The sequence below is a fragment of the Hemiscyllium ocellatum genome, chromosome 2 (assembly GCF_020745735.1).
Source record: "Hemiscyllium ocellatum isolate sHemOce1 chromosome 2, sHemOce1.pat.X.cur, whole genome shotgun sequence".
NCBI lineage: Eukaryota > Metazoa > Chordata > Chondrichthyes > Orectolobiformes > Hemiscylliidae > Hemiscyllium > Hemiscyllium ocellatum.
In genome coordinates, this window is record NC_083402.1 from 119,528,401 (window position 1) to 119,540,976 (window position 12,576).

Consider the following 12,576-nt stretch of genomic DNA (forward strand, 5'->3'; position numbering starts at 1 on the left):
TAACAGCATTTAACATAGTCAGACATCTGTTAATAAGGCTAAACATTGGCTTTGGCCAGTTCTATTGGGAGGTGGACCCCATTTTCCCTCCAATAGCTGTTTCAAATAAAGACTAGCTCCATTGCGCCCCACCTATCAAGTTTAGTTTCAGCATCTCAGAGTTCAAAATTGGGAAAATCTAGTCAAATTTCCACATCTGATCAGAACTGAGTCACAGTTCGGTGAATGGATACACCTGAGGAAGTTACAGAAGGAAAAGGTTGGACCTATCAACTGTAGTCTTATTGTCAGATATCCTGCACAATATTTGCTATTCAAATCAGATATGAGTGCCATTCTTCAGGACTTGCAACATGAAAGGAGACCACCAAGCCCAACATGCTGTACCATAAAGAACAAAGAACAAAGAAAATTTACAGCTCAGGAACCCACCCTTCTGCACTCCAAGCCTATGCCGAACCAAATCCACTGTCGAAACCTATCGCCCAATTCCTAAGGATCTGTGTCCCTCTGCTCCCCACCTGCTCATGTATCTGTCTGGATACACCTTAAATGTGTGTAAGGAGTGTTTCTGAACAAAGAGACCTTGGAGTGCAGGTTCAAAGCTCCTTAAAATTAGAGTCGCAGGTAGATAGGATAGTGAAGAAGGCGTTTGGTATGCTTTCCTTTATTGGTCAGAGTATTGAGTACAGGAGTTGGGAGGTCATGTTGCGGCTGTACAGGACGTTGGTTAGGCCACTGTTGGAATACTGTGTGCAATTCTGGTCTCCTTCCTATCGGAAAGGTGTTGTGAAACCTGAAAGGATTCAGAAAAGATTTGCAAGGATGTTGCCAGGGTTGGAGGATTTGAGATATAGGGAGATATTGAATAGGCTAGGGCTGTTTTCTCTGGAGCGTCAGAGGCTGATGGGTGACCTTATGGAGTTTTATAAAATTATTAGATTAGATTACTTACAGTGTGGAAACAGGCCCTTCGGCCCAACAAGTCCACACCGACCCGCTGAAGCACAACCCACCCATGCCTCTACATTTATCCCTTACCTAACACTACGGGCAATTTAGCATGACCAATTCACCTAACCCGCACATCTTTGGACTGTGGGAGGAAACCGGAGCACCCGGAGGAAACCCACGCAGACACGGGGAGAACGTGCAAACTCCACACAGTCAGTCACCTGAGGCGGGAATTGAACCCGGGTCTCTGGCGCTGTGAGGCAGAAGTGCTAACCACTGTGCCACCGTGCCGCCCACTAATTATGAGAGGCATGGATAGGATAAATAGTCAATGTCTTTTCCCTGGGGTCGGAGAACCCAGCACTAGAGGACATAGGTTTAGGGTGAGAGGGGAAAGGTATAAAAGAGACCTAAGAGGCAACCTTTTCACACAGAGGGTGGTGTATGTATGGAATGAGCTGCCAGAGGAAGTGATGGAGGCTAGTACAATTGCAACGTTTAAAAGATATCTGGATGGGTATATGAATCAGAAGGATTTGGGACGATATGGGCTGGTTTCTGGCAAATAGAATTAGATTAGGTTGGGATATTTGGTCGGTATGGATGAGTTGGAGTGAAGGGTCTGTTTCCGTGCTGTGTATCTCTATGACTCTATGACTCTAAGGATGTGCCCTCGGGTCCCAGTCTACCAATGGAAACATCTTCCTAACATCCACTCTGTCCAGGCCATTCAGTGTTCTATAATTTTCAATTAGATCCCTCCCTCATCCTTTTAAACTCCATTGTGTATAGACTCAGAGTCCTCAAATGCTCCTCATATGTTAAGCTTTTCATCCGTGGGATCATTCCTGTGAATCTCCTCTGAGCATGCTCCAAGGCCAGTACGTCCTTCCTGAGATATGGGGCCCACAATATTTTAAATGTGGTCTGACCAGCGTGTTAAACACCTCAGAAGTATATCGCTACTTTTATTTTCAAGTCCTCTCAAAATAAAAACCATCATTGCATTTGCCTTCCTAAAAACTGACTCAACTTGTAAGTTTACCTTGAGAGAATCCTGGACTAGAACTCACAAGTCTCTTTGCGCTTCAGATTTCTGAATTTTCTCCCCAGTTAGAAAATAGTCCATGCCTCTATTCTTTCTACCAAAGTGCATGGCCTCACACGTTCCCACATTGTACTCCATCTGCCACTTCTTTGCCCACTCTCCTAACCTGTCCAAATCCTTCTGCGGCCTCCCCAACTTCTCAATGCTCCCTGTCCCTCGACCTATCTTTGTACCATCTGCAAACTCAGCAGAATACCCCCAGTATCAAGGCACTTCATGGGAGCTTTATGGAGTAAAATTTCACACTGAGCTTCAAAAAGAGATACAAGGACAAATGACCAAAAGTTTAGTTATAGAGTTAGGATTAAAGCTATGTCTTAAAAGAGTAAAGCAAAGTGGAGAGGGGGAAGAGTATAGATTGAATTCTGGATCTTGGGACCTTGCTCATTGAAGATACAATTACCAATGGTGGAAGTATGGAGATCAAGGATGCTCAGGCAGTTAGAATTAGAGGAAAGCCGATATCTCAGAGGATTGGGGTTCCAGCCATTCCTTACATTTGGAGACAAGGGCATGTATTTAGTTGAAAACTCGGATGAGAACTTTAAAATTGAGGCATTATTTAACTGGAACCTAACGTAGGTCAGCGAGCACAGGGAAGCCAGGTAATAGGCCTCACTGCTCTGAGTTAGGAACAATTATGAAGGGTGGATATTTGCCAAGGAGTGTATTGGAATAGTTGCATCTCAAGGTAACAGAAGCATGGGTGAAGGTTTTAGCAGCAAGTCAGTTGATGCAGTGATGAAGTCGAATAATGTTACAGAGGTGGAAAAGTATGTTCTGAATGATGAGACAAATATATGGTTGGGAACACATTTTGGGATCAAGTATGACACCAAGGGTGTGAACTGCCCAGTTCAGACACAGATGGTTGCAGCAAGAGAGATGGAATTTGTGGCAAGGGAAATGATTAGGAAATAATTAGTACAACTTCTCATCTGCTTTGTCACTGTGGTCCTGCAAAGTGTTCATTGTTACATATGGATCCAATTGTCTTTGTTAGAAAGTTATGATGGAATCTGTTTCAACAAACCTTTTGGGCAGTACCTTCCAGATCATAGCACCACACTGCATCAAAAAAGATTCACCCCAACTAGTCCACAGATTTTGTCATTTGAATATGGGATGCCAATGTGCTTGAGCAAATAGCTGCCACCACACTCCTTTTCTATCTGGGTCGATGGTGCCTATTTAGTCTACAGAGGTAGAGGAAAACCATTAGATAAAACCGTTAGAAAACCAGTGGGCGGCATGGTGGCACAGTGGTTAGCACTGCTGCCTCACAGCGCTTGAGACCTGGGTTCAATTCCCGACTCAGGCAACTGACTGTGTGGAGTTTGCACATTCTCCCCGTGTCTGCATGGGTTTCCTCCGGGTGCTCTGGTTTCCTCCCACAGTCCAAAGATGTGCGGGTCAGGTGAATTGGCCATGCTAAATTGCCCGTAGTGTAATGTAGGGGTATGGGTGGGTTGCGCTTCGGCGGGTCGGTGTGGACTTGTTGGGCCGAAGGGCCTGTTTCCACACTGTAAGTCTAATCTAATCAAATCATATTTTAATGAGAAGAGGCTACTTCCTTAAAAATGATATTGTTTCATGCATGATAGCAAGCAGGTATAAGTTGGTAAAACAGATGCTGTTAATAAGATTATTTGGAGCATCTAGGATAACAGAACTGCCCCAGAAGACTGTGGGATATAGGAGGCCTTTCAGACCATCAAGTCTGCATCATCATTCAATGATGTTCTCAACCCCATTTTCCTGCCTTCTCCTCATAACCCTTGATTCCTTAATTAATCAAGAACCTATCCATCTCTGCCTTAAACATACCCGATGACTTGGCCTCCATAGCCTTCTGCAGCAAACAGTTCCACAGATTCACTACCCTCTGGCTGAAGAAATTTGTCCTTATCTCAGTTCTAAAGGGTTGCCCCTTCACTCTGAGGATGGACCCTCAGATCCTAGTCTCTTTTACTGGTGGAAACATCTTGTTCATGTCTACGTTATCCAGTCTTCTCAGTATTTTACAAGTTTCAATGAGATTCCCGCCCCCTCCCACCTTTTTAAACTTTAGCAAATACAAAGCCAGATTCCTCGATCACTCCTCATGACAAACCCCATTGTTCCTGGGATCATTCTTGCAAACCTCCTCTGAAGCCCCTGCAAGGCCAGCACATCCTTTCTTAGATAGGGGGCACGAAACTGCTCACAATATTCCGAATGCAGTTTGACCAGACTCTACTACAGCTAGCCCTCTTGAAATGAATGCTACTACTTCTTATGCCTTCCTAACTGCCCACTGAAGCTGCATATTTACCTTAAGAGAATCCTGACTAGGATGTCTAATTTCCTTTGTGCTTCAGATTTCTAAAGTCTTTTGCCATTATAAAATGATCTCCCCCTCAATTCTTCCTACCAAACTATATAACATGTGTGTTCCATCTGCTCACTCCCTTTGCCCACTCTCAGCAGCCTGCACACTTCCTCAACACTACCCGTCCATCCACCTATCTTTGTGTCATCTGAAAATTTAGCAACAATGTCCTCAGTTCCTTCATCCAGATCATTAATGTATAATGTGAATAGCTGTGGTCATAACGCTGACCACTGCAGAACTCCACTAGTCACCGGTTGCCATTTTAAAAGAGATGCCTTTATCTGCACTCTCCGCCTTCTGCCAGTCAGCCAATCCTCTATCCATGCCAGTAACTTGCCCCTAACAAAATGGGCTCTTTTCTTATTTAGCAGCTTTCTATGCAGCACCTTGTCAAATGCAAAATTAGCTTTCATTTTAAGAGGGTTAGCATACAAGAGCAGGATGTCCTGTTGAGGTTGTGTCAGAGTCTGGTCACACTGCATTTGGAATATTGTGAAAATTGAAACAGATCATTTACAATGGTTCTCTTTTGTCTAAACTGCTCATTATCTTCTCAAACAATTCCATCAAATTTGTCAGGCATGACGTCCCCTTTATGAAGCCGTACTGACTTGGCCCTATTTCATTATACACTTTCAAGTCCTCCACAATCTCATCTTTAATAATGATCTCTAAAATCTTAGCGATGACGGGGTCAGGCTAACTGGCCTCTCATTTCCCATCTTTTGTCGCCATCTCTTCCTAAGCAGGGGTGTCACATTAGCTATTTATCAGTCCTCTGGCACCATCCCTGACCCCAGTGATTCCTGAAAGACCACCATTAATGCCTCCACAATCTCTTCAACTATCTCCTTCAGAACACTAGTGTGCAGTCCATCTGGTCTGGGTGTATTAATCCACTTCCAGACACTTTCTCTGCAGCCCAGATGATTTATCCTGAACCCAGGCACCAGGCAAACAATATAGCCTTCAGGACTTTCGATCCTAGTCACAGAGAACAATACCCATTCCCCTGACTGGACTATCCCCAATTACAACTAAATTTCTCTTTCTCCCCCCTACATGAATGCTCCCTGTACCATGGTGCTGTGGTAGCTTGCCCATCTTCCCTACAGCCCACGCTCTCATCCACACAGGGAGCAAGAATCTCAAACCTGTTAAACAAGTTCAAGTCAGCACTGCTTCCTAGATCCCTCTACCTGCCTCACTCATAGTCAGACTCACACCCTCCTATCCTGCACCACTGACTGAATTTAGAGTAGTTAATATAAAGAGTGTGACTGACTCCTGAAACATGGCATCTAAGTAACTTTCCCCCTCCCACTCCAGCTCATCAACCCGTAAGCAACCAACACTTGCTGCTGATGTGGTCACTATGAACGGCAATGGGGCTCCCATATCATTCATGTACAACACACACAACCTTGACAGGCTTCTCTATTTCATCAACTTTGTTCTTAATTTGATTTTGTCAAATTTCCTACTGGTCTTTTATTTTATTACCTCTAAGTATTTTCCCTATTTATCTTCAATCTGAAAGTAAACTATAATAGATAGTCAAATTAGCAACTATTAGCAACTGATGAACTTATGGTTTCCTTGTGATGTCACGCTGTCTTTTGTGCTGGGTCCCCAATCCTGGACTTCATCCCATGGAAAAACCTTACAAACTGTGACCCATCAAAATAAACAAGAAGTATCTCTTCCCTTCTGCACTGATTGCCCATGCTGCATCCCAATTTCCTGAACTGGATACTCAGTTCGACTGTGTCTCACTCTTTCCTGACTATGCACAACCTACTGGTCATGTGCTTTCAACAGATCTTCTCTTATATAGACCATTTTGCTATATAAAGATATTCTGCCTTTTTCCACTCGGGTGCTTATGATATCATCAGATTGGGTCTACCTCAATGCAGACTGTATTATTCTTTTGAGAAGTATTACATTATACATCAGTTAAATTGCCTGTTACCTTGTATCGGTGCAGGATGGAGGCCCAGGGCTGAGTGGTTACTGACTATCCTGCCAGTGAGGCAATCAATTCAATCTAAGTGCCTCATTATTTTCCCTTCCATAAAACCTCCTCAACTTCCTCCTGTTCTCAGGAGAACATCATCAACTTCTACATCCCTTCCACTTCAGTGAAGACTCTGTTAAAATCTGGAAAATATCTTTTGACTCCACACACAATGAGATTTCTGATAGGATTCTTCAAATTCATCCACACAACGTCAGTGAGAAATCCACAGAAGCAAATATAGAGTTGTGCTAGGGCTACTGTTTCCATGGACTGTGTGCTGAACCTTTGAACCCACGTCTGCAATATTCTATCCTCATGGTTTCTGCCTACCATGAGATCTGGCTCTGAGTGTTTGAATATACTCTCTGCGTAGTGAAATTGTCCCTATTCTGATCACAGCCTCTCTGTCTCTACCTTGTCTAAGACTATTGACTGCGTCTCGGAGTTCCTACAAACCCCTTACTTACATTCTAATGTACAGAATACTGACTGTAGTTCTCCAGTACAGTTCTTCCATTCTTTGCTTCTCGGAGTCTTGATGGCATTTGATTGTTGACAACTGTCAAATCTTCATCTACATTGTTGTTATTAACGTACTAATTTCCATTATACTGCAACAGCAACAATAATAAGTTGCTATATTAAAGGTGCTTTACAAATGCACATTCCCATTGTTGTAGTACATTATTAATGTGACAATGATATCCAGGGCCCTGAATGTAATGGCAGACTGAGGCAGAATTGGCATCAGCAGCAACACCAGGGTGAGGCTCCACCTCCAGTTTGAGGTCTGGCGAATTAGATTAGATTAGATTACTTACAGTGTGGAAACAGGCCCTTCGGCCCAACAAGTCCACACCGACCCGCCAAAGCGCACCCCACCCATACCCCTACATATACCCCTTACCTAACACTACGGGCAATTTAGCATGGCCAATTCACCTGACCCGCACATCTTTGGACTGTGGGAGGAAACCGGAGCACCCGGAGGAAACCCACGCAGACACGGGGAGAACGTGCAAACTCCACACAGTCAGTCGCCTGAGGCGGGAATTGAACCCAGGTCCCTGGCGCTGTGAGGCAGCAGTGCTAACCACTGTGCCACCGTGCCACCCATGAGGAGCATGTCCCAGGAGGTGGCAGTGGCAGCAATGCAAAGCCAGGATGAGGCGGATGTGGCTCCATCTCAGCCCGAGGTCACCTGATCCAGACTGGCAGGCTGAGCCAAGGCTCCTGACCGTGGCTACAGTGGAGATGGCAATGTTTCATCGGCAGCAGCAGGCAGGGACTCGAGGCAGCAGGATGGAGGACCTGGGCTGAGTGTTTCAGAGACCACTGATCTTTATTGAGATAAAATAAACTTTTTACTTTTCTGGCTGTGAGGCCAAGGTTGCAGTAGTGGGTCAGGACTCATGACAGAGGGGATGGGAGTGATCTTTTAGCCTTTCCTTTTAGCTCTGTTTCTTTTACTTCTGCTTTTGTCTTTAATTTGTATTTTAAGATGGCACCTGAGAATTGTGACTTTGTACAGTTTACCAGTACCCCTGTACTTTAGTACACATGATTTAAAAAAAAACTAATCTAATTCTAACTCTAATTACTGCTTCTGCCTGTGAACCAGATTTTAGTGATTACTGTACCTAGACATTAAAATCCTTTGGTTGCCCCATAGCTGCTGCAAGATCACCGTTAAGAAAATACACTGTGCTATTTATCTTAGAAGAAAACATGGATGACCTTCCCCCACTTTGAACTTTACCTCCTGACAGATTTTCCCCTCATTTAATCCATTTTCTCCCTTTCTAGCTCCCCATCCCCATCCAGTCAGCTTTTGGTTCATGTCTCACATTATTCAGTTTATCAGAATAACATTTCCAATCCTCAACTCCCCACGCACAAACTATGAAATATTTCAATGCTTCATGGCTTTCATTCCAGAATATGTGTAAAATATTTGCACAGCAGAATTGTCCACTTAATCTTCAAATTGCAATGTTTCTTCACAGCTTGGGTTGCATAGAATTTTTCAGTGCAGTATCAGGCCATTTGGCCCAACAGTAGATCTGATGGGTTGAAGGCCTCTTTTGTACTGAATGATTTTCAGTTGTGGGATGTGGGCGCCACTGACTGGTTAACATTTATTGCTCATCCCTAGGTGCCTCTGAAGAGACTTTTTAGGGATTGGTATAACTGAATAACTTGCTTGGTCAGTTAAGAGGGCAATTGACAGCCAATCACATTGTGGTTGGTCTGCAGTCACGTGTAGGTCAGACCTGGTGAGGATGGGAGATTTCCTTCCCTGAAGGCCTTGGGTAAACCAAATGGCTTTTCCAACAATCAAAAATGATTTCATGGTCATCAGTAGTTTCTTAATTACAGTTATATTTTTAATTGAACTCAAATTCCACCATCTGCTGTGGCATAGATTCGAACACAGGTTCCCAGAGCATTCACTGAGTTTCTGGATTAATGGTCTAGCAATAATATTATGAGACCATCACTTCCCCACAATTCTACGATTCATTGAATCAGGACATAGAGTCATAGAAATATGCAGCACGCCTGATCATCTATGATTGTCTACGCCGATCAGGTATCCGAAATTAATCTGGCCCCATTTGCTAGCTTTTGGCCCATATCACTCTAAACCCTTCCTATTCAAATACCCATGTAGATGCCCTTTAAATGTTGTAACATTAATGTCTCATCGGCTTCCATCACTTCCTCTGGCAGCTCATTCCGTGCACACACCACTCTCTGCATGGAAAGGTTGTCTCTTAGGTCCCTTTTAAAACTTTCCCTTCTCACCTTAAACCTATGCCCTTCAGTTTTGGACTCCATCGCCCTAGGGAAAATACCTTGTCTGATAACCCTATCTGTGCCCCCAAGATTATATAAATTTCTATAAATCTCAGTGTCCAATGATGCAGGGAATATAGCCCCAGCCTATTCAGCCTCTCCCTATAGCTCAGACCCTCCAAACCTGGCAACATACTTGTAAATCTTTTCTGAACCCTTTCAAGTTTTACAACATCCTTCCAGAGAGACCAATACTGAACACAGTATTCCAGAAGTGACCTAGCCAATGTCCTGTACAGCCACAACATGACCTCCTAACTCCTATACTCAATGCACTGACAAATAAAGAAAAGCATATCAAATGCCTTCTTCACTGCCCTATCCACCTGCCACTCCACTTTCAAGGAGCTATGAACCTGCATTCTAAGGTCTCTTTGTTCAACAACACTCCCTAGGACCTTATCATTAAGTGTATAAGTCCTGCCCTGATTTGCCTTTCCAAAATGCAGCACCTCACATTTATCTAAATTAAAATCCATTTGCCATTTCTTGGCCCATTGAGCCATCAGATCAAGGTCCTGTTGCACCCTGAAATAATCTTCTTCACTCTCTACTACACCTCCAATTTTGGTGTCATCTGCAAACTTGCAAACCATACCACCTATAGTCACATCCAAATCATTTTTATAAATAATGAAAAGCAGCAGACCCAGCAGCAATCCGTGTGGCGCTCCACTGGTCACAGTCCTCCATTCTGAAAATCAACCCTCCACCACCACCACCCTCTGTCTTCTACCTTCGATCCAGTTCTGCATCCAAATGATTAGTTGTCCCTGTTTTCCATGTGATCTAACCTTGCTAACCAAGTCTACCATGCATCTTGGGAATAAACCAGAAGTTTACTTGAAGAGTCTGCATGGGGAGGTGGGAAATGCTGAGGGAGAGAGGAACATTGGTATAAAGCAGCTGTTAACTTATGGCATTGATAGGTGTTGCCTCTGTTTCCCTGCTAACTACTAGGAAAGCAGCTTACCGATAGTGAGTTTTATTCCAAACACTCCGTGGGATTCTGATTTAAATATATTATAAGAATCGTGCCTCTCCATAGCACAGAAATCTCTGAAACCCCGATAGCCATTGTCATAAAAACCACAGCAACACATGTGTGGATTGGGAGCACATTTTAAATGCTTTCATCAGCACCCCTGGACTCTGTCCCATCTCATTGAGTGCAGGGGATTAATGTCAATGGCTGGAACCTCATCCAGCTCATTTATAGATTTTTTTAACCAACCTGGTCAGACAAATTACGACACACATCTGGAGCGGGTGAGACTTGAACTTCTAGCCCAGAGGTAGGGACACTACCACTGCACCACAAGAGATCCCCTCAGCAGCCTTATCACCCATGTTCATTGCCCCAGTAATAACTCAGCATTCACTTTGAATGAATCACATTTAAACAAGACAAGACAAGCTATCATAAACAACAAACTTGCTTTTCTATAGCTGCACCATTCCACTGACATCCATCTTTGACATTTCCTGATCCAATCAGCAGTCAGCTAAAACAAAGACGGTTTCTTTTAATTATTAGATTTGCGATTAATTGCTAAAAGGAATGATAATATGGCTCATTCGTTGCAAAAACGAAATGGCTTCCTGCCCTATAAGTAATGCATAGACATAACGATAATAAATCGCTACACTTTTAATAAGGCAAAACCTGAGCAATAAATATGAGCCATTAAGTAATTCTGCTCCAGTGTCATGCTCGGTGATAGTTTTGAGTTGTTTTCACAAACAGTTGAATTTTGTTTCATTCAAAGTAAATTCACAATTAACCAGAATAATTAAATGATCACTTCTAGCTGCTTACAAAGAAAGCGTGTTGAGAAACAGCACATGAAATTCTGCCCTAACTAAAAAGCAATTTTATTAACCAGAACAGTTCAACAATTGAAGCAAACCTTTGGGAAGAGTCCCGTCAATCAAACTCCCGGTTCCCATCAGGACGATCATCAGAAGTGGAATGCCGAATAGGGTAATGGTCATGATAAAGTGGTGGACGGAAGAATTTTCAGCCAAGCCACCTTGTATTCTGCGTTAAAACCTGAGTTTATAGCCGGTAATGTCTCTGGACTCTCTCACAGATCCCAAAAAGAGGCCCTAGTGCATCTAAGTATAAATAGGAATTTTCAAAAGACTGGAACTAGAAAATGATGGACGTTAGCAGATGTTCCTCATCCTATCCAGCCATCTGCTGGTATATAAGCCTACTGCCTCCTGTAACTAGAGTAAATAAATCTTTCATTCAGGCAGCTCAAGATTAGGCACAACAATAGTCTTTTGCTAATATCTCCAACAAATTAAGTCATTATCCTTCAGCAATTATAAGCTTCCAATTTACAAACATCAACATATAGTTCAAGGAGAGTTAAGTGACAGCATTAAGTGAGTTTGATTACACTAACCTTGAATGAAATTGAAACATATTCTGGTACATCTAACAGTCTTTGTGTGGAGTTCCCACCTGTTGCCTGATTAGTCGCATGTATAGGTTTATTTTAAGTCAGGAATGTGTGATTACCAGTCTTTCCAAGGGGTGATAACTATGTTTCCCAACTCAGTTTGGTGCTGTAATTTCAATTGTAGCAAACTCTATGGATGGAATCTCATAAGGGTCTGAGTGACTTGGACCATGGCAAGATGAATAAAAGAATTTAGCAGCAATAGCTGGGAGCCCATCTTGGCTTCAAGATTCACCAAGGCTCTTCTGACAGCATCTTTCAAATCCACAGCCACTTCCATCTAGAAGGTCAAAGGCAGCAGTTACATGGGTATGCAACCCTCTGTAATTTCCCATCCAAGCCACTCAACATCCTGACTTGGAAATACATTGCCATTGCTTCGCTGTCGCTAGATCAAAATCCTTGAATTCCCTCTCTGATGGCATTGTGAGTGTACCTACATAAAATGAACTGGAGTGATTCAAGAAGTCAACTCACCACCTTTTTAAAGGCAACCAAGGATGGGTGTTAATGCTGGACCAGACAAAATGCCCACATCCCACAAGTAAATTAATTAAAAGAGATCATCTCTCTCCATCTTTTATGCCTTTCATAAGAGATGTGCCAAGATTTATGCTAGGCAGTGCTGAGTTGACAATTGACAGTCATTATTGATTGTTAAACTCCTTGTTAACAACTCAACTCGCGTCATTAATATTAGTGCTTCTGATTTTACCAAACTCACCAAACAAGTCCATCATCAGGAAAGCCCAACAAAAAAGAGTGGGCACCTGGCAGATTCAGCTTA

At 43.1% G+C, this 12,576-nt stretch overlaps 1 protein-coding gene across 1 annotated transcript in view; it reads right to left on the bottom strand.

Moving 5' to 3' along the window:
• musk (muscle, skeletal, receptor tyrosine kinase) overlaps positions 1–11,401 on the bottom strand; it is a 182,615-nt gene extending 171,214 nt beyond the window's left edge. The window contains exon 1 of the mRNA XM_060845866.1: positions 11,229–11,401. Coding sequence (XP_060701849.1) covers positions 11,229–11,313 — 85 coding nt within the window. The 5' untranslated portion in view covers positions 11,314–11,401. The remainder of the gene's footprint in view (positions 1–11,228) is intronic.
• Positions 11,402–12,576: the final 1,175 nt, after the last annotated feature.